At 38.2% G+C, this 22,850-nt stretch overlaps 1 protein-coding gene across 1 annotated transcript; it reads left to right on the top strand.

Annotated features, from left to right (window-relative positions):
* Window positions 1-200: 200 nt before the first annotated feature.
* LOC149250986 (early nodulin-93-like) lies at window positions 201-1,553 on the top strand. Its single transcript, XM_089456504.1, has 4 exons — window positions 201-357; window positions 547-608; window positions 729-804; window positions 1,129-1,553. Exons 1-4 carry the CDS (start codon window positions 297-299, stop codon window positions 1,236-1,238), a joined length of 309 nt encoding a protein of 102 aa, XP_089312630.1. The 5' UTR covers window positions 201-296; the 3' UTR covers window positions 1,239-1,553.
* The last annotated feature ends 21,297 nt before the right edge of the window (window positions 1,554-22,850 follow it).

Raw genomic sequence — 22,850 nt, 5'->3', positions numbered from 1 at the left:
CACAGAAACAGTGGTCGAGACGGACCATTATGCCGACTCAATCTCCGTCTCAAAACCAGTAAAAATTCCCCATCATAACAAGCACTTTTCTCTCTTACACCCTACCTGCTTTGTTGACACACCACTACCCACTGATTTCGATTCCACGCTCACAGCTTCAACTCCCCCACTTTTTACCCTATATATACCGCCACCGTGTTTTGAGTTTCCAGTATCGAGCATTCAGTTTCATCATTATTTCGCACAAATTATTTCTGTGTAATCTGAATGTACATCATAGCATCGCGGAAGAGGAGATGGCGAGTTCAAAGCAACAGGCTGACATGAAAATTCTGAGAGCACAACAGTGCTCCAAGGGTAATTAATGAAACTGCATGATCAATATTGTCTCTCACTCACTCATTAACATTGATCGCGTTGTATTAATCATTATTTCTTTGCTTGTTTGTCCTGGATATGGCTATGACCATATGGGTCGCCAAATCCATTTCATTCATTTAGTGAGCACGATGAGACTCATGAATGTATGTATGTCTATGAATCCAGAAGCAGTGAAAGCGGGGACCAAGGCAGCTGCAATTGCATGCGTAGCTTCTGCCATCCCCACAGTGAGTCTTGTTGTTAAAGCACCAATTAATATGTACCAATTCAATTCATGTATGTCAGCCGGGTTAATAGTAACTGTTGGGTTGGATTAATAAATAACGCGGCCTTAAAATAATCTGCAGATGCTGGGAGCAAGAGCTATTCCTTGGGCGAGGGCTAACCTCAATCATGCTGCACAGGCACTTATCATTTCTACAAGTAAGTCAGTAATTAATCAGTTAAATATCACTGTCGAGCCATCCCCAAATGTTTCGTTGCAGTTGCGTCTTTCTCCTTAATACCTATTAATTTTCTTACATTGTATTGAATAGTTTTACTAAAATGCTTGCGTTGCATTGCGTAGATGCATCCTCTGATCAACGGTTCTACAACTACTGAATTTTATGTTGACAGTGTTTTGTTTGAATGAAGGATGATATATGTTTTATTTATACTGCTTAATTAGCCTCATATCTCTCATTATAATATTATCCCATGGACTGTATGTTGATGTTGTGTTGTGTGTACTTTGATTGGACACAGTTAGCGGTTCGGCTTATTTCGTTGTAGCAGATAAAACCATTCTCAACGCTGCACGGAGAAACTCCTTCCGTGATCAAATGGAAAATCAAGCCCAGAATTCCCCTTTCTGAAAGATGGGAGAGAAGTTTACTGAGAAGAGAATTATAAGCAGCACGTCTGATCCGCTGCATACAGTGAGTTAGTTTATAAATATAATATAATATAAGATAGGAGGAACATCCACGGACATGGATTGAATATTATCCATCAAACATAGGTCTGTGTTTCAGTAAATGCGTATATATCATACGTTTAAAAGTTCGTAGTTTCTGTTTGGCTCACCATAAACAAGAATAAGAATACCATGTCTCTAAGCCGTATCTTTTGTATCTGTTTACTTAAGTCCCAATGTGTTCGTTGATGGAATATTAATTTCATTATCACCATGTTCGGGTCTCACTATTCTCATGTCCCATCATTCAACTGCATTGAATATGGAGAGCATTTTGGGTTGAATTATTTCGCAGAAGTAAATTCTTCCTCGTATTGTTTGATATAAAAAGTCAAATTAATTAGACAACATTAATATATTATTATGGTATTTCCCCGGTTTGAAGTATAAATACTTCAAATGTTCGAGTGTAAAATTTGGAAAAAATAACGTATATTTTGAAATATATAATTTTTAGTGGTTTAAAATTGTATTTTTAATTTTTTTATTATGTAAAATATATTATTTGAATTTATTGAATTTAAAATAAAAATTGATTGAAATTTATAATACTGGTTGAAAATGAATAATAAGATTAGTAAGATTATTTAAAATATTTTAACTATAATAATTTATTTTTTCAATTATTTTTTATAATATGTAAGTAATTTTTTTAAATCATATATTATTTATATAGTTGATATTGAAATATTTCATTTAATATTTCTATTGAAATATTTTATTTATGTACCACTTTTTTCACATTAAAAAGTTTGTTAATATTATTTAGTTTTGTAAATATTAGTTTTTATCTTAAATTTTTTATTAAAATTTTATCTCTCTCTAAATATATTGACTATGTTGGCATTGATGTGAAAGCTTTGATGTCTAGCCGGCATGATTACATGTTTGAAGATGCAAAATCTTATTTTGAAGATTCAAGACTAACTTGAAGAACTTAAAGACTAATTATTTCTTATGGCTATTTGATAAAGGCCTATCAAAAGTGATATGATGTTCCAACCATTGTTGAATGCAATCTCTTAATGATTTTTTTTTTATCTTGATGTTTGACTTACAATCGAAATGAAAATATGGAACAAAATATTTTGTGACATAATTTGAAGAATGGATACGTGCATTGAACAAAATCATTTGTAGAACAATATGGTATATTGCAAGCGATGAAACACATGAATTATCATGTTGATGATGATGAAGGAATTACAGAAGAACCCTTAGTCATCGAAATGTCGTCTATACAAATGTGATAGAAAAAAATAAAACTAAAAGAAAATAATGTAGGAAGTACAATTATGGGAAAAAAATCAAGCTTTTTCTTTTGCAATCATTGATATTGGACCCAAGTTTTCAGTTTACAAAGAAATTTGTGGAGTATTTGTCTTGAAATTATTTCTAGGTTCCGTAATGAAGAGGAAGATTGTGATTGTGAACAACCATAGAAGACCAAGTGATAACACCTCAATTCCAATTCCTACATGGAGTACAAATAGTGAGGAACTCATTTTATAAAAAGATGCATATTTGAATGAAATACTTAGAGAACTAAATATTGTGTAAGAGAATTCATGAATAACCAAGAGATAGAGAAAGAGGAGAAGATTTCATAAATACAAACAAACAAGATAAGCAACTCAATAGAGAGCATAATTAACTAGTAAAATCAGTTTTTATTTTGATAGGATATTGTAGTATGCTTTCATGTGGGATTTCGAAAAGTGTAGGTTATAGCTAATAGAAGAGGAAGTGGGAACTTCCATGCAAGTTGCAGCTTGCCAAATAAATTTGAAGTAGTAACCTCTTGTAGGTAGTGAAGTGCAAAAAATTTTGTAACAACCTACTGAGTAAATGCGCATATAGAAAAAACATAATAGGAAGAGAAATACAATAAACATATCAGCCATCGAAATCCATCTATACATCAGTACATTTGCACATGAAACTCAAGGGAATGATTTTTTTTTCTCATTAGTAAATGTAATGAACCAACCAGCGATGGGACTACCACGTTCCACCCGACCAAAGATTGGCTAAACCAAGTCTCTCTTCAACCAATAACCCCTTTGCCATATTCCAAGCATGAATTTGAGATCTCATAGAACACATTAGTCAAAACTAATTGAGGGCTTCGGCACGCCGCCCACCTCAACCCATCAAAGAGTGATTCCACCTCACGGTCTGACATCACCAAAAACCATCATTAGATTGGTCTCCATCCAAGCCTTCGAGGGCTTCTAGAGTGTTTTTCCAACCGAGGGTTCTAGGACTAGTAATTCAACCCACAACTTATACAGGGCTTCCAAAGTGTTTGTCCAACCAAGGCTTTGAGAACTAGTAGCTCAACCCACAACTTATACAAGGCTTCGAGAGTGTTTGTCCGACTAGGGCTTCCATGACTAGTAACTCAACCCACCAAGGGCTTCCAGAGCGTTGTCCAATGAGTGCTTCAAGGACTAGTAACTCAACCTAAGTTCTTACACAACTTTTAAAGTGTTTGTTCAACTAGGGCTTCGAGGACTAGTAACTCAACCCAAGCTATTACAGGGCTTCCAGAGTAGTTGTTCAACGAGGGCTTCTAGGACTAATAACTCAACCCAAGCTAAGGAAACATGAGAACCAAAAAAAACAAAGAAATGAAAGTAAACCCACAATAACCATGGTTATCGAGGAAATGGCAAGGCTAGGAAATCCACTATCCATCGAGGCAATCCTCCATGCCAATGATAGATCACAAGCAAGAAACGACATGCATGTGCCATGCATGCCAAAACTAGTGAATAAATCATACATGCAACTCGATACCTCCAAGAAAATATGATGTAATTATTGATGTCGATGTCTTCTTGCGTTTTCTTGCTCTTCCTTTGCCTTCTTGATCCAAGAATCCAAGTATGCTACACCCTCGAAGAGTGCTCGAAGAAAACTCTAAGTAACCAAGAGTACGAGAGAGAGAGAGAGAATAATGAGAGAGCTCCAAAACTAAATTGACCAAGTCTTGCCCACTGATCCTCATAAGCCTTCTTATTAATGAGGCCTCTATTTTCTTCATTTTCTATTATTTTCCTTCAATTTCCTCCTCACATGCAATTTGTGACCTTTCACCTACTTTTTCTCCTAATTTCCATTATTTTCCTTCATTTTCCTCCTCACATGCAACGTGTGACCTTTCACCTACTTTCTCTCCTAATTTATATGATTTTCATAAATAAATGTGCCAAAATACCCTTTTTCCTCTTTAATGCCTTAGCCATTCCCTTTACCAATTTCCATAGCCATAAACAACCAAGTGAACACCCCTAGGATGTATTTTGCACCATTCAACTTGGAATACGTGTCCCATCATCCGTGGTATTTATATATTTCTACATGGAATTTTTACTAGGGCTGTTACAAAACCCTCCCCCTTGGAGGAACACCATCCTCGGTGTTCAATGACACCTATAACCAACATGAGTGTTGAAAACAAAACATACTACCCATGGAGCTTTATAACACAGCTCATTACGATATTTACAATGATCATTCTGCCTAAGAAAACTCATATGACATGATAACATAATCACATGAAAGCATAATACATTACACCCATACGACATAGTGGAGCTTTATAACATAGCTCGTTACGGTATTTACATCCATAGATGGGTGTACATATAACAGCATCATCAAAATATATATACCAAAGCATATGCCAAATCATATACCAAACATATATCAATCATACACTAATCATCATATAGCATATATCAAAACATCATAATGAATATATCAAAACATCATATAACATGTATCAACCAAAATAAAGCACATATCAAATCATCATAAGCCGTATATCAACCATCATAAAGCATATATCAATCACCACAAAGCATATACTAAACCAACATAAATCAAATACTAAACCATCATTAAGCAAGTACCAAACCACCATAAGCAACCACCAAGCCACCATATCAAGCTGCTAATTCTTGTAGTTGATTTCAAATACCCAACCATGCATGTTCATGGTTCCTGTACCACGCACATAGCTTCCATCAGTTTTAAAATAAATTCACATCATACCCCATTGGTAGCTCGTCAATACGGTACATTTGCAATCATGTTTGCTTCGTGTCACAACAATTCAAACTAGCATATTTGACCAAGTCAACATGTATAAAAATATCACATCAGGTTAGCTCAAACATAACCATCAAAATCATAAATGACATGTAACAATCATAAATCAAAATCATAGATCACATGTAATCATCATGGGCTAGAATCATAAATCACATCCATACTAAAATCGAAATACAATATCGATACTTATCCTTCATCGATCCTTACTTCCACCTTGGTTCTTTTTGTAACACAATGGATTGATTTCAACACCCGACAATCATCGAGTGCCTTCTCCTCAACCATGTGCATAGACACATAGTGTGCAACACACAGATACAACCACACGGCATACCACAGCATGAAATACATGCATCTACACCTAACATACAACACATACACCTACACCCAACATATACAATATAATGCATCCATCTATACTCGATGTGGAATACCACCCAATATATGTACCTATAGAGAGTACAACACAATGAGTACGCATGCCACAATACCATGACTACATGATGCACATACATAATACCGCATGCCCATAACACAACATCAACGACATGCACACAATACCACACGTGCACCAGTACCATATGTACAACATGTACATAGTACCACCTGTACACTACACCACCTGCACAACATGTGCACAACATAACATGTACACGACGCCACCTGCACAACGTGTACATAATGCCACATGTACACAACACCACTGTACAATGTGTACACAATACCACATGTACACAGTACCACACACACAATGTGTATGTGACACCATATGTACATAGCATCACATGCACGACATGTACACAACACTGCATGCTCATAGCACTCTATGTACAACATGTACATGACACCACATGCTCACAACACCACTTGTACAATCATGCACACAATACCATATGTAAGACATGCATGCAAAACCAAGTGTTCATAGCACTGCATATTTAACATGCACATAGCATCATCCATACACAGAACTTCATATCCAACATTCACAGAGCACCATATGCACAGACACCGCATATATACCATGACGACAATACAATAGGTATAGAACACCACATATGAAATATTCACACAACCCTATTTGTACCATGGTCCATCTTGTACATAACATTGCATAAATAACATCTACACATGTTATGTATACACAACACCACAAGTGCACACATCATATATGCAACATGTACAACATATACAACGTATGCAGAACAATAGTACCACACATCCAAAATACACCGTCCTTACCAAGAAACCTTGCTTCTGGTATCTCATCCATGGTTATCCTAGAATGTCGAAGACCACACTGCTATCACTTTGCTAATGTTTCCTTCAAAATCACCTGTCATAACATAAAAATAGGCATAATACAAATACAATACCAAATCATATCCACATGATATTTACCTCGTATATCGTCATGACTTCTCTTCCCAATTGATTCCTCGTAAGACCAGGAACTTCTTCATGTCATTCTCCTGCATAAGCAATCATTCCTCCACAAGAATGATCCATGACAACCCTTTCAGATAGTAACATAGATACATGGATACATACATAAATATATAAATGTTAGCATAAAAAAATCATGATCCTATGAGACAATGACATACATACATATATACATGTATACATATATAAATATCAACATAATCATGATCATAAAATAATTACTAGATAACATAAGGTCTAGGTTAAGAGAACTTCCTTGTTTATTCATAGGCATTGGGAGCAATAGTTTCCAACATAGCCAAAGCATATGACACCTCAAATCCATTTACTTTACCTTTTCATGTTACCTTTCTCATGACTATAATGCTACCATCTATTTACCACAATGGACCCAGCCAATCGAACCGACTGTCATAGCCTTACCTTCTGTTGCGCTCACTCATACACAGAGCTTCATCTACGTCTTACATCACCTTTTGAGTACTGCAAATCTCTCCCCAAGCTCCATCAACTTTCCCTTTCCCAACCAATTCACAAGACTCAAAACATCAAAGGCAAGAGGATAAACAAACAAGAAGAATACCATAAAAACAAATAACAACATGACTCCATAAAGAAAGTAGTATGGCCATACACTAGACATAAACAAAGTTGCAACTCAGGCTCAATGATTCATAAAAGGCCAAAATCACAAGAGTAACAACAAACACCATGACTCAATCCCCATGGTTCCTAGGGAAAGCTCAACCCGATCCTTCTTCAAGATTTCATGGCAACCTCTCTTGTTATGCAACTCCCTGCATCATGCTCACACATGTCAACCACATGTTCTAAATACCAAGACAATCATATTTATCAATTTGAAATCAAATTTTACAAACAATCATGTCATAATCCAAAGTCATTAGACATAATGCTACAACTATCAACTACATTCAACCACTTGCAAACATACCATGTTAAATAAATCAACTAGATGACATAATAGGCAACAAACACTCAAATATCAAATAGACAACATAGTCAACTATGAAACACGAAGTCTGATACATAAGAAACTCATACCTTAGTGTACCTCAGGGGATGCTATCTTGTCTGCATAAACAATCTAGTTAGTGATATCTAACTTTACAACATGTCAACGTAAATCATGGTATCCATAACAATAACTAACTAACATGTCCATATTACAAGCTCATAAGTGTTTGGTGTTCATGCATAATAATCACATATGTATGATTAGTCTAAATTAGTACGACACCACATCACAAATATGTCATGTCATACCTGAGTATCACAACCATAACCATCTACATATGTCAAACAATGTTAACAAAATACATATAACATCAAGATCTTCAACGCAATGAACATAACCATCACACATATGACCAATCCAAATTATGACATCAAGATCTTAATGAAATAAATCTAATCATCAAGTTAATAGCATATAACAACAATAAGCTATATATCATGCTCATCAACAACATATAACATAGTCATCAGGTTATCTAATGTAAAACAACAATAGCAATGCATACAACTACATGCTACTATCATTCTTGATTATCTAACACATGCGCATATAACTACACTAATCAACTAACATCTATCATGAATGTCACCATAACATCAAAATACATGTACATAAACCTGATGTATATATACCTAATGCATATAAAAATCCTTAACTTACATACCTGCATGCCGAACATGCAATACATGTATGACAATCTACTCTTACCCCAAAATCCAGTGGTGGAACCTCATTATTTTATATGTATCCCTTGCTCTATCTCAACTAGCACATTAGCATTATAACAAACAATAGCATCATGATGACCTAAATAGCATACAATGACTTTACCACACATGTTTGACCTAATATACATGCATAGCAAATGCATATACACATAACAAATGAGTACAAAACCATATACACATCATTCCAGCTAGAGCTAAGTCATCAATTCATGACCATATCAAGTGCAAAAACCATGCCCTCATGCATGACAACAACCAATACTCCATTGTACACATTGCCACATGCAACCAACAATATGCATAAGCAATGCCAAACCAACTACCAATACGCATAACCACATGTAGTCGAACATAATCAATCAGTTCTTGTAATGAACCTACAAGACTGATGCATCTAATCAAAATATTCAAAAATGTAACCAAACATACAAGGATGTAAGTAGGTATCATGAAATCAACATGTAAGCGACATATAATTCATACACAGTCGGTCACATGTTCCAAAATTCAAGAAATCATGTCTATTAATTTTAAATCATCATTCACCAATACTAAAAAACTATAAGCATAGTCGGTAATCAACTCATAATCATAGTCATAATACTAAAACTAGCACCCGCTTGCACGCAAGTGCATATAAGTTGTCTCAACACATCTTGTGTTAGTATAACTGTATTAAAACAGGAGCATTCCTTCATACAATTTTATAAGCACAAACACATATCATGCACTTAATCAAGCATTCAAGCAACCTATAATCATACCCCCTCACTATCCATGGTCCACACTAAGGTAGAAGGAGGAAGCTACTATAATGGTCCGATCTCCAATGTCCAAATGGAAATGGGATCTTCAAAGCTCTACTAAATATTACCACACCTGTAAATAAATTGATTTTTATTTCTCATAGATTTGTATGAGACTAAGTCAAAGACATTTCACTTATTCCACTTGTAACATAATGACTAAAAACATGCCACGTTTCCATTTCTTTACATGCAACTTTTCAAATTTCTTTCATGAAAACTTTCAAATTCCTTACATGAAACTCTTAATTTTTTTTTTTGGCATGCAATTAGGCATAGATCAGCTACATCCATATTATCATTCTACAATACTATCCCATCCAAAAACAAAAACATTTTCTTGAAACAATTACCATACTTTTACATTTTCTTCAAACAACTACAACACTATTACATTTGCATGTAAGAATTTCTTCAAACACTTTACATGCAAACTAGTATAGAAAACTATTTTGATACAAGTAAGCATATATCAATTACAAAAATACTATTACACATCAATGCTATCCCCAACTACAAAAAAATACTCATTGGGAATTTTTATCAAACAATTTGTATGCAATAATCATTGAACCATTTAAGCATTTCATCAAACACTTTGCATGCAAACTAATATAACAAATGATTGAAAGCATATATCCTAAAATGTAATATCACAAGTTATGGAAATTGAACCATATGATCAGTGGAATTACTCCTGATTATGGTTCAAGTTTCAGCTTCTGAGATTTCATAAATGAAAAGTTATAACAAAATACCAACAAAATCCTATTTGGTGCACAATTTTAGGAGTATCCCAAAAGCTTGACGTCCACTGGTCATATCTCCTAAAATATAATGAAGCAATGTCTGAAATTTTTATCACAATATAAGTGGGATATCCTCTCATTGTGGAAAAATTTCAGCTCCTGAGAGTTCCCATAATAAAAGCTATAACAAATATGTCAGTGTGACCTGTTTGAGACCTGATTTTAGGAGCATTCAAAAGGCTCGACTCCCTCTGCTCATATCTCCTAAGATATTGTGACCCAATATCTGAAATTTCTTCCATATAATCATTGATATTTCCCCTCAATGTGTATGATTTTTCAGCTTCTGAAAGCCTACATAAGAAAAGTTATTGTAGAAATGCCAATGTGACTTGTTTAAATGTGCATTGAGGAAGGTCATCTTCCTTATATCATAATTCCTAAAGTATTGTGAACCAATATCATAACAGTTTACAATATTATCATTTGTATTTACCTTCAGTATGGAAAAATTTTAAAGTTCTAATATTCAACAGAAGAAACATTATAACGGGTATGACAAAAAGGTCTAAAATTTAACCTTTGTTCTTCATTTTACCTATTGTAGAGCCGATCAAGTCCAAGTGTTTGAACCATGCTTTGATACCACTCTGTAACAACGTCCGGGGTAAATGTGCATATAAAAAAAAATATAATAGAACATAAATACAATAAACATATCAACCCTAAAAATCCATATATACATCAGTACATTTGCACATGAAAATCAAGGGAATGATTTTTTTTTTCATTAATAAATGCAATGAGCCAACTGGAGGTGGGACTACCACGTTCCACTTGACCATAGATTGGCTAAGCAAGTATCTCTTCAACCAATCACCCTCGTACCATATTCTGAGCATGAATGTGGGATATCATAGAACACATCAATCAAAACTCATCCAGGGCTTCCAGAGGCCACCCACCTCAACCCGTCAAACAGTGATTCCACCTCATGGTCGAACATCACCAAAAACCATAATCAGATTGGTCTCCATCAAAGCCTTTGAGGGCTTCCATAGTGTTTATCCAACCAAGTCTTCTAGAACTAGTAACTCAACCCACAACTTATACAGGGATTCCAGAGGGTTTGTCCAACCAAGGCTTCTAGAACTAGTAACGTAACTGACAACTTATACAGGGCTTCTAGAGCGTTTGTCCATCCAAGGCTTCCAAGACTAGTAACTCAACCCACCAAGGGCTTCCAGAGTGTTTGTCTAACCAGGGCTTCCAGGACTAGTAACTCAATCCAAGCGGATACATGGCTTCTAGAACATTTGTTCAACCTGGGCTTCCAGGACTAGTAACTCTACCCAAGCTGTTACATGGCTTCCAAAGAATTTGTTCAACCAAGGCTTCCAGGACTAATAACTCAACCCAAGCTAAGGAAACATGAGAACCAACAAAAACAAAGCAATGAAAGTAAACCCACAATCAACATGGATATCCAGGAAATGACAAGGCTAGTAAATCCACTATCGATCGAGGCAATCCTCCATGCCAATGACAGATCGAAATCAAGAAACCACATGCATGTGCCATGCATGCCAAAACTAATGAATAAATCATGCATGCAAATTGATGTCTGCATGCAAATTTGATGTAGTTGTTGATCTCGATGCCTTCTTGCACTTTCGTGCTCTTCCCTTGCCTTCTTGCTCCAAGAATCCAAGTATGCCACACCCTCCAAGGGTCCTCCAAGAAAACTCTAACTAACTAAGAGTATGAGAGAGAGAGAGACAATAATGACAGAGCTCCAAAACTAAACTGAACAAGTCTTGCCCATTGATCCTCATAAACCTTTTTATTAATGAGGCCTCTATTTTCTTCATTTTCCATTATTTTCCTTCAATTTCCTCCTCACATCTAATCTGTGACCTTTCACCTAGTTTTTCTCCTAATTTCTACTATTTTCCTTCATTTTCCTCATCACATCCAACCTATGAAATTTCACCTACTTTTTCTATCATCAAGAGATCCAGCCCAATCAGTATTTGTATAACCAACCAGCCCAAAATTATTTGATGAAGTATACCAAATTCCATAATTTCTTGTTCGAGAGAGATACCTCAAAATTCTTTTTTCTTCTCCAAAATGAATATTACTTAGAGTACTGTATGCATAATATGGAGCCTAGTGGTAGTAAGACACAAAAGACTTCCTACCACGCTCCTATAGGATTGAGCATCTACCTTTTCATCTCCATCTTCTACAGAAATTTTTTCATTTGTATTCATGGGTGTGCTGATGGGTTTACAATTTCCCACTTTCCTTTTTTTAAGAAGATTCGAAACATATTTTTCTTGTGAAATAAAAATTCCATCATTCATTCGCGTCACTTCTTTGCCAAGAAAATAATGGAGCAAACCCAAATTAGTCATTTCAAATTTAGTCATCATAACCTCCGTGAACTCTTCCACTAACAAATCACTTGAAGATTTGTATATCAAGCCATCTACATATATGCACACAATTATTATATCATTACAATTTGACTTAATATATAATGTGTGTTCATTTTCACCTCTATTAAACCTCTTTTTCAACAAATAAGTGTCAATTCTAGTGTACCATTCTCTTGGAGCTTGCTTAAGCCCATAAAGAGCCTTTTTCGGTTTGTAGACTTTGTGTTCATTTCCTTCTTCTTCATATCCTTGGGGCTGGTGAACATATACATCTTCTTTCAACTCAACATTTAGAAAGGTTCATTTAATATCAAATTGATAAACTAATCATTAATATTGTGCTATCAATCCCGAAATTGATTGTATCAAATCTTGGAACAAGATCATATGTTTCATTGTATTCAATACCTAGTTGTGGAGCATATCCTTTGCTACTCACCTTTCTCTGTGCCTTTGTATTGATCCATAAGCTGCATACTTGGTTTTATACATCCACAAGCTCCCATGTTTCATTCTTTTTAATCGTTGCCATCTCTTCATCCATTTCTTTGCACCAAACTAACTCTTTTACTACATCTTAAAAAAATCTCGTCTTTTCTTCAATCTGAGATATCAAAGAAAATTAGTATAACCATAAATTTCATTTAAAGATCTTGTCTTTTTTAGAGGATAACTCAAACTTGAAACAAGACTTGAAGTAGTAGAAGATGATGGAGTGGATGTGGCCTCTAAGGTATTTTGATTACTTGATGGATTTGCACAAAAACAAAAGATTCATCTTCTTATACAACAATACTTGGAGTTTGTAGTTGCACATGGTGACTCCACTACCATTCTTCTTTCTCATCAAAGAACACATCACAACTATTCATTTCTTTTTCAGTTTGTGGATTATACAATCTGTAACCTTTGCTTTCATCACAATATCCAATTAAAATGCATTTCAAACTTTTATCATCAAGCTTTCTTCTCTTTTCATTAGGAACATGAGCATAGGAAATGAAACCAAAGACTTAAATGAGAAATATTGGGTTTTCTTCCACACCATGCTTCATAAGGAGTAATATTTTGCACACTTCTTTTTGGGCATATGTTAAGAAAATAAACTGATGTAGCTATCTCTTCAGCCCAAAAAATATTTGGAAGATTTTTACCTTTCATCATGCTCCTAGCCATCTCAACAATTGTTGTATTCTTACATTCAACAATACTATTCTGTTGGGGAGTATAACTAGTTGTCAATTGCCTTTGAATGCCATTCATTTTACATTAAGAATCGAGCTTATTAGAAGTGAATTCTCCCCCTCTATCTGTGCGTGATGTTTTTAGACAATAACCACTTCGATTTTCCACAAGAGCTTTAAATAGAAGAGGAAGTAGGAACTACCATGCACGTTGTAGCTTGCTAAATAAATTTGAAGTAGTAGCCTCTTGTAGGTACTGACCTACAAAAAATTGATGTAATAAGGGGAGTAGGAGTTTTCTTTCACATCACTTCACCCAAAATTCATGGTTTTTCCCTTTATGGGTTTCCACTTATATATGGGGTCTTCATGTGGTTCATGTTGAATGCCTCATTTGTGTGAATTATTTTGAATTCATTATTATATGAAGAATGAAAATGTCTTTGCAAATATTGTTTCCATATTTTCATACTTTGCACCAATGCATACAGTTCCTTGTCATATGTAGTGTAGTTAACTAATGCACCATGAAAAGTTTCAGAATGGTAACATAGGGGCCTACCATGTTACATCAAGATAGCTCCCATGGCATAGTCACTTGCATATGTCTGGAACTCAAATGGATGTCTTAAATGAGGAAGCACAAAACTAGAGCTATCCTCATTCTCTCCTTCAACGCATTGAAGGCTTTCTATTGCTCACCTCGCCACTGAAAAACCTCCTTTACACTTGTCAAGGCATGCAACGGAGATGCAATTGAAGAAAAGTTAGAAATCAAATTTCTCCAATAATAGGTTGTTCCAAAAAAGCTTTTAACCTGAGTTACATTATTGGGCTTAGGTCAATCTACGATGACCTTGACCTTTGGGGGATCTATCTTCAATTCACCCCCTTCAAAAATATGTCCCAAATACACTAATGAGGTCTTTCCAAATTTACATTGAGATGTCTTTTAAACTAACTTTTCTTTCTTCAAGACATCTAAGACTTGGGTGACATGTTCTTCACGAGTTTTACTGAATATCAATATGTGAGCTAATGATCTAGGTGGATATTGGTGGCCACTTGCCAATTCCACTTGAACCCCCACCATCGCTTCTTTGAGTTTTTCAGTTTCCTTAATTATAGCACAATTTACTATTTTTAGCAATTTTTTGGGTCCTAAACTTCCAGAGCTGTTTTGAGGCCCTAAATGACATTTTTTGGAAATCTACCACTAGCACTTATCTGTCTAAAATCATATTTTCGATCGTATTCCTTTGAGAGATCTTTCCAATGGGCTATCATGCGTATCAAATGGAGATAATATGACCAAGTCATGACCCCGAGAGGTTGGCTGTCTAACTCACCCCAATGGGTGTTAAGTAAACTTGGTTCAGTATAGAGTCAAAAGAGGTGTTAAACAGTGATGGTTTTGGGGCACATGGTATTGTGCCCCCATGGTATTCTGCCCATGGTATTATATGTAATGGAGCCTATAAAAGGCTCGAAGCACTTCATTGTAATGTAAGGGCCTGGAGGTGAGCGGTGAAGGCTCACTTGGCCGGATTGGCTAGGGTTTTGGCCAAGGATAATGAAATTTCATTATGATCGGGTTTTTCCCCAGATTTGGGGTTTTCCGAGAGAAACATGTGTGTTTATGTGTTTATGGTTGCTGTTGGTTATTTGTATATTTGTTTCTCTCAAGTAATTCTTTGTAATTAATTTGTATTCTTGGGTAAATCTCTTAACAATTGGTATCAAAGCCAAAGGTTGTGTATTGGCTTCAGAAAAATGTTTTTGTTGCCAAGGGTTATTTAGCCTGGTAGACATAAAAAGGATTGATGCATATTTTGTTCTCAAATCTAATCTAAATGCAGCCAAAACAAGGTTCTACAAAGGCAGATAGTGGAAGGTCGTGTGCACTGTTCCGGAGGAGTCGAAGGTCGATGTAGATCCGTGGTTGCAGTGGCAACGTTGATCGGAGGAGGCACGATATTGATCTCAGGAGGCAACAAGAGCACGAGATACGGCCTGACGCCAGCGTCCAAGTCGCTGATCCAAGAATCTAGGGAGCTGTCGATGGCACCAATGTTGTTGATGTAGAACGACGAGAGAAGCATAGCGCCGTGGGACCGTTTCAATGAATGTGTGCTGGACGATGGACAAAAAGATTGTAACGAGCAGCAAGCATGCAACATGGGTGACCAGCTCGCATTGAGGGAACTCATGTTGGAGAAAGCCAAGCGACCTGCTTAAAGTGCCTTAGTGTAAGTGGTGCTGCAGGATGCCCTAACTCATGGGTTGCATGAGGCAGATGAAAGATTTTTACATGCAAACCGATTTCCAATTTGAGAGTTTCAGTATTCCCTTCGTGGGCTGAATCGTGCTCTCGAACACTTACAAAATCTAGAAGCGCGAAATGAACATGAGGGTCGATACGATGCTCGCAAGGTTCAATGGGTTCAAGATACAGGATGGGCAGATATCTTTCTAACCTGGTGTTGGATCGTTCGACAACAATAGAGAGAGATCGGAGCAGATCTGTGTCTCGATGAGGTCGTAAGCGAGAAAGGTCAAGTGGCATGGAAGAGAATGTTGATGCCATGGATATATATCAACCAAACAAGAATTATCACGCTCCAGATCCAGATCAATGCCTCCTGGTGAAGTCATCCTAGGCGAGGGTTTCAAGGATTCATCTCGAAATTAAATGCAGTTAAACTTGGCAAGAAGGTAGCAAAGAAACAAAACAAGGATGCCCGCAATTGAGAGAATACGGATCAGAATAGCAGCCGCAATAAACAAAAAAAAAATAATGAAGTCAAAATTATTGCATGTAAATGGCCATACTACTGTAAGACCTGGTAAGGCATGTGTACCCCTGGGTAATCACCGGTAAAGTCTGGGTTAGACCTAGGTGATAGGGGCGATGTCGGGTTAACAATACCCCGGTAAAAACTTTGAGGGGGGTAAGAGCTAGAGTGAGCGAGATTGTCTCACTTAGGAGGATTGGATGGAGTTAGTCAAGGAACCCCAAGTCAAGTTTAAGGGGGGAATTGTTAAGTAAACTTGACTTGGGATAGAGTCAAAAGAGGTGTTAAACACTGATGGTTTTGGGGCACATGGTATTGTGCCCCCATGGTATTCTGCCCATGGTATTATATGTAATGGAGCCTATAAAAGGCTCGAAGGACTTCATTGTAATGTAAGGGCCTGGAGGTGAGCAGTGAAGGCTCACTTGGCTGGATTGGCTAGGGTTTTGGCCAAGGATAATGAAATTTCATTATGATTGGGTTTTTCCCCAGATTTGGGGTTTTCCCAGAGAAACATGTGTGTTTATGTGTTTATGGTTGCTGCTGGTTATTTGAATATTTGTTTCTCTCAAGTAATTCTCCGTAATTAATTTTTATTCTTGGGTAAATCTCTTTCATTTTTTCAGTTTCCTTAATTATAGCAAAATTTACTATTTTTAGCAATTTTTTGGGTCGTAAACTTCCAGATTCGTTTTGAGGCCCTAAATGATGTTTTTTGGAAATCTACCTCTAGCACTTACGTGTCTAAAATCATATTTTCGGTCGTATTCCTTAGAGAGATCTTTCCAATGGGCTATCATGCGTATCAAATGGAGATAATATGACCAAGTTGTGACCCCGAGAGGTTGGTTGTCTAACTCACCCCAACGGGGTCCATAAACTCTTGGTGTTACATCTCCTTGGGTTAGGGTTTGGTTGTTCAGGGTTTTATCTTATTGTTCAAAAATAAAAAGGACCTTGAGCCTCATTTTAAGACAGTTCAGAGACATGTAGCAACCACATCTCTTCTCAGAGATAAGCTACCATCACCCTAACTGGTTTATTTCCATTCCTGTTTGTAAGCATATTTCAGTATTTTACATTAATGAAATGAAGTATTATTTCCACTCCATCTCTGTGTTTATGGTTATCTCTATATTCGCTGCGTTCTTGTTTAAATCCGGATCAGTGGTATTAGAGTGGTCTACTTTTCTTCTCTGTTTTTCTTTGCATGTCCCCAACAAGGTCAGGAGATATAAGGAGTTAGGGCTTGAAGTGGTTGAACCTTTGAAAGACTAGCCTCGCAAATCCCGATGACCTCCCATGGTGAATGGAAAGAAAGATGAGGGGGTAGGAGATCCTATCAAAATCTTGATTGAAGAAGCCCTTGAGCGACAAAGGAATGTGATGATGGACAACTTTGCCCAGATCCTTCAACGGCTACCTAGGGGTGACGCATCGGCTTCCAACAACAACTCTGGAAATGCCACACTGTTTAAGTACAAGTTAATTTTGAAATCCCCATATTCAAGGGTCAAATAGGTGCAAATGACATCGATAAATGGTTAAATGTGCTAGAGGGTTATTTTTCTGTTCATGATTTTTCAGTCAGGAAAAGATTATTTTCGCTCTTCTCAAAGCAGCCCCCATGTCAAGGATTGGTGGGAAACCTACCGCGAGTAGAAGGATGAAAGTATAGGTTCACTATTTTCGGCCGCACCCACTTGGAATTCATTCCGAGATGCCATCAAAGAGTAGTACTACACTGTCAGAAGCTGTGAGGATCAATACATAAAGTGGACCACTCTGCGGCCGGGAAGGGACCAAGACATGCCGGAGTTTACCAATATTTTCCATACCCTTCGCACAAAGTTGGGTATCAAGGATACAAAGCAGCATTTGGTACTCAAATACCGTGGCTGCCTGCACAAGTACATCTAGGAAGAAATAGAATTCCTAAACATTTCCTCGCTCGGCACAACATATTGGTATGCCATTAAGGTCGAGTAAAAGTTTAAACAGAAGAAGCGAGACTTTGGATCTGCGAATCCAAAACAAGGGAAAGGTGCCTGCAAGCCATAGAACAAAGGACAAAGCCAAGGCAGGGTGGCCCAAGACAACCTGCCAAAGCTGCAAGCAAAGAACAGTGCCACAAAGCCGAAAAAGGACATGGGAAAGTGGCATGAGTTCCATAAGAGTTCCACTCACAACACAAGTGAGTGTGGGGCCAAGAAGTCACTGGTGCCGAGCTAAAGGTTTCAAAATCAGATGCATGTTCCGACTCTAAGTTAGAACCTGATAAGGGGAATGACAAAGGGAAGCAGATTATCGATGTGGAGCCCAACACCATCATTGACACCATGAAGGTCTAGAAGGAGGAACCCGAAGATCCAGAGGAGGAGGAGTGTCTCTTCCACTCCCAAACATGGGTAAAGGGCTCCCTGCTACAGTTCATTGTCAACAGTGGGAACCAATAGGACGTCATTTCGGCAGCGGTCGTGAAGCGGCTGGGCTTACCAACCACAACACATCCACAACCGTACCCCATCGGGTGGCTTCACCAAGGAAGGGATCTTCGTGTGATCCAATAGTGTCGCCTTCCATACAACATCAAGCCCTTCACAGATGAGGTATTATGTGACATTGATCCACTTGAAGTTTGTGATGTATTATTAGGACAACCATACTTGTGGAAGCGACATGCTGCGTATGAATCAAGGCCCTGTGATTTTATTGTTACTTTGGGAAATAATTTATACAGGATACCAGAGGTAACACCGCCTACCGCCATCTCTTTGGTTACTGCAAAAAATGTAGTAAGCGCATTTCCAAAACTAGGAAATTTGTTTACCTAATGATACACCCTCAAGGAAAGAAAAAGATGGTGGCCACGACCTCCAGACAGGGCCCCTCGCACGACAACTACAGATGGAAAAGGTCATGGCGGAGTACGAGGACATCTTCACCTCCCCCGTAGGGGTTCCTCTGTACTGTCAGGTCAAGCAAGCTCCATTGATCTGACCCCAGGTGCACCGCTACCCAATGGACCAATCTATCGGTGCTCCGTTCTGGAGAATGAGGAAATCAAGAGGAAGATTCAAGAGCTGCTGCAAAAAGGTCACATCTGTCCTAGTTCATCACCCTGTGGGAGCCCGATTGTGTTGGTACAGAAGAAGGATGGGACTTGGAGACTCTGTATTGACTATCAGGCACTGAACAAGATCACTGTCCATAATAGGTACCCACTCCCATGGATTGATGACCTCCTGGACTAACTAAAAGGGGAAAAATATTTCAGCAAGATCGATTTAAGGTCAGGATATCACCAGGTACCAATCGAACCCTCCGATGCGTGGAAGACTACCTTCAAAGCTAAGGAGGGCCTTTTTGAATGGTTGGTTATGCCTTTTGGATTGACGAATGCTCTTGTGACCTTCATGAGGCTAATGGATGACATCTTGTGGCCATTCACTAGCTCATTTGTAGTGGTATACTTGGATGACATCCTGATCTTCAGTGAGAGTTGGGAAGAACACCTCCACCATATCCGACGGGTTCTCTAAACATTGCAACAACACAAGTTATGTGCCAATTTGGAGAAATGCACTTTTGGCATGACCAAGGTTCAGTAAATGAGATACATTATTGATGAACAGGGGGTGCATGTGGATCCATCCAAGATCCAACTCATTCGAGATTGGCCATCTCCAATCACTCTGACAGAGCTTCGCAGCTTTCTAGGCCTTGCCAACTTCTACCGCCGGTTCGTGTTGGGATTTTCTCATATCACTTGGACCTTGAGTCAAGTCACCAAGGGAGGAGCGAAAGCAAAATTCTTTTGGTCTGAATCTCAATAGAAGGCATTCACAGAGTTAAAAGATTGCCTCTACTCAGAATCAGTTCTTGCATTACCGGATTTGCAAGAACCATTTGAGGTCGAGACAGATGCCTCTGACTATGCTATTGGGGCAGTCCTTACTCAACACGTGCATCCAGTGGCATATCATAGTGAGACACTTTTAGTCACAGTCCAGAAGTATCCCACTTATGACAAAGAGATGTATTCTATTGTGCAGGCTTGCCGACAATGGAAGAATTACATTTTGGGGAAGGAAACGGTCATCCACACAGACCACAGACTCCTGCAGTTCATACAGAACCAAGGGAAATTGCAGAATGATCGCAATCAGAAGTGGTCCACATACCTGCAACAATTCCATTTGAATATCAAGTATAATAAGGGAAACACCAATAATGTTGTAGACTGCATCAGTCGACCACCGATCATGACGTTAACCACCATGCTTAACTCTTGTGGGCACAAGACTTCTGATTGGCCACTTCTCTACAAAAGCGACCCGAAATTCGTTCACACATACCAGACACTCTTGGAGGGTCAGCATGTTACAGATTTTCACCTCCAAGATGCCCTGTTATGCCACCTGGGCCACCTTTGTGTTCCTTCAAGAAAGTGTGCCAAGATGATTTGGGAAGCACACTACAGTTGGGCTACTAGGCATTTCGGGGTCAAAAAAATGGTGGCAGTGTTGCAAAAGTATTTCTATTAGCCGATTCTTCGATAAGATGTCAGGAAGTACATCAGATCATGCACTCCCTGTGTCATTGCCAAACCAACCATCAAGAAGCAAGGCCTCTATACCCCACTTCCTACCCCTATTCGACCTCGGGAATCTATCTCCATGGATTACATGTCAGGCCTTCCTTCCACTGAGCATGGAAATGACTGTGTTTTTGTGGTCATCCATAGGTTCTCGAAGATGGCCATTATGGCGGTCTGCAAGAAGAATATCACAGTAGAAGCCACTGCTAAACTCTTCTTTGAACGAGTGTGGGTACACTTTGGGATCCCACCGCTATCATCTCAGATCAAGACAACAGGTTCCTCAATACATTTTGGTCCTGTCTCTGGTTGATGCTGGACACCAAACTCACTAAGTCCATAGCCTTCCATCCTCAAACTGATGGTCACACAGAGGTTGTCAACAGGATGATCATACACATTTTCTACATGTACAATGCAAAGCATCCACACTCATGGGGCGAGAGCCTCCCCTATGTTCAACATAGCTACAACCAGGCTCTCCACAACTCAACTAGCCACAACCCTTTTCAGGTGGGCTTGGCATTCCAGCCACTATGTCCCATTGATGTGGCCATGCCATTTGCAGCTACTCACATAGATTCGGCGCATGTCCAGTCCGAAACAAACAAGGCAAATAGCTTCATTGAGCACATCCAACATATTCGCTAGTAGTTCCATCACATTTTGGAGAAATCAAATGGAAATTACAAGCAGTGACATGATCAAGATTGGGCGCCACACAAGTTTTAGGTGGGCGACAAACTCTAGTTGCATTTGCAAAAGGAGTGCCTTACCGAAGCCTATTGGAAACTTAGATCACTTCGATATGGTCCTTACAACATTACCAAGGCTGTGGGAGATAATTCATTTGAGCTTAGCATTCCCCCATTCCTTGTCCTACACCCAATGTTCAATCTGGACCACCTTCAGCCATACTTTCCACCATTATTAGACACATACAACATTGCAGAATAGCTCACACCCACAGAGTTAAATCCAGATTGCATGGAACAAGTTGCAACTGATCGGATCATGGACACATAGATCAAGCACACTTGCTAGCAGAATATCCAACTATATTGAGTTGTCAAAGCAAACCAACTCCTTCACCAGGGCAAGTGGCTCACCAGGGACCAAGTTTAGCAGAAGTTCCCTCATCTCATAGAAGAACTCAACACAATGGGGACCATTACTTCCTTAGGGGGTAGGAATGATCCAGGTGGATATTAGTGGCCACCCGCCAATTCCACTTGGACCCCCACCATTGCTTCTTTTAGTTTTTCAGTTTCCTTAATTATAGCATAGTTTACTATTTTTAGCAAGTTTGCGGGTCCTAAACTTCTAGAGCCGTTTTGAGGCCATAAACGATGTTTTTTGGGAAATCTACCGCCAATGATTTTTTGCCTAAAATCATCTTTTCCGTCACATTCCTCAGAGATATCTTTCCAACGAACTATCATGCGCGTCAAACAGAGATAATATGACCAAGTTGCGACCTCGGGAAGTTGGCCGTCCAAATCACCCTAACAGGGCCCATAAACTCTTGGTGTTACATCTCCTCGTGTTAGCATTTTGGTTGTTTAGGGTTTGCTCTTATTGTTCAATATTAAAAAGGT

This window comes from Pinus tabuliformis, chromosome 7 (genome assembly GCF_031772625.1).
Source record: "Pinus tabuliformis cultivar Carrire ecotype Pingquan chromosome 7, CPIR1, whole genome shotgun sequence".
NCBI lineage: Eukaryota > Viridiplantae > Streptophyta > Pinopsida > Pinales > Pinaceae > Pinus > Pinus tabuliformis.
This window is presented reverse-complemented; position numbering and strand designations above follow the sequence as displayed.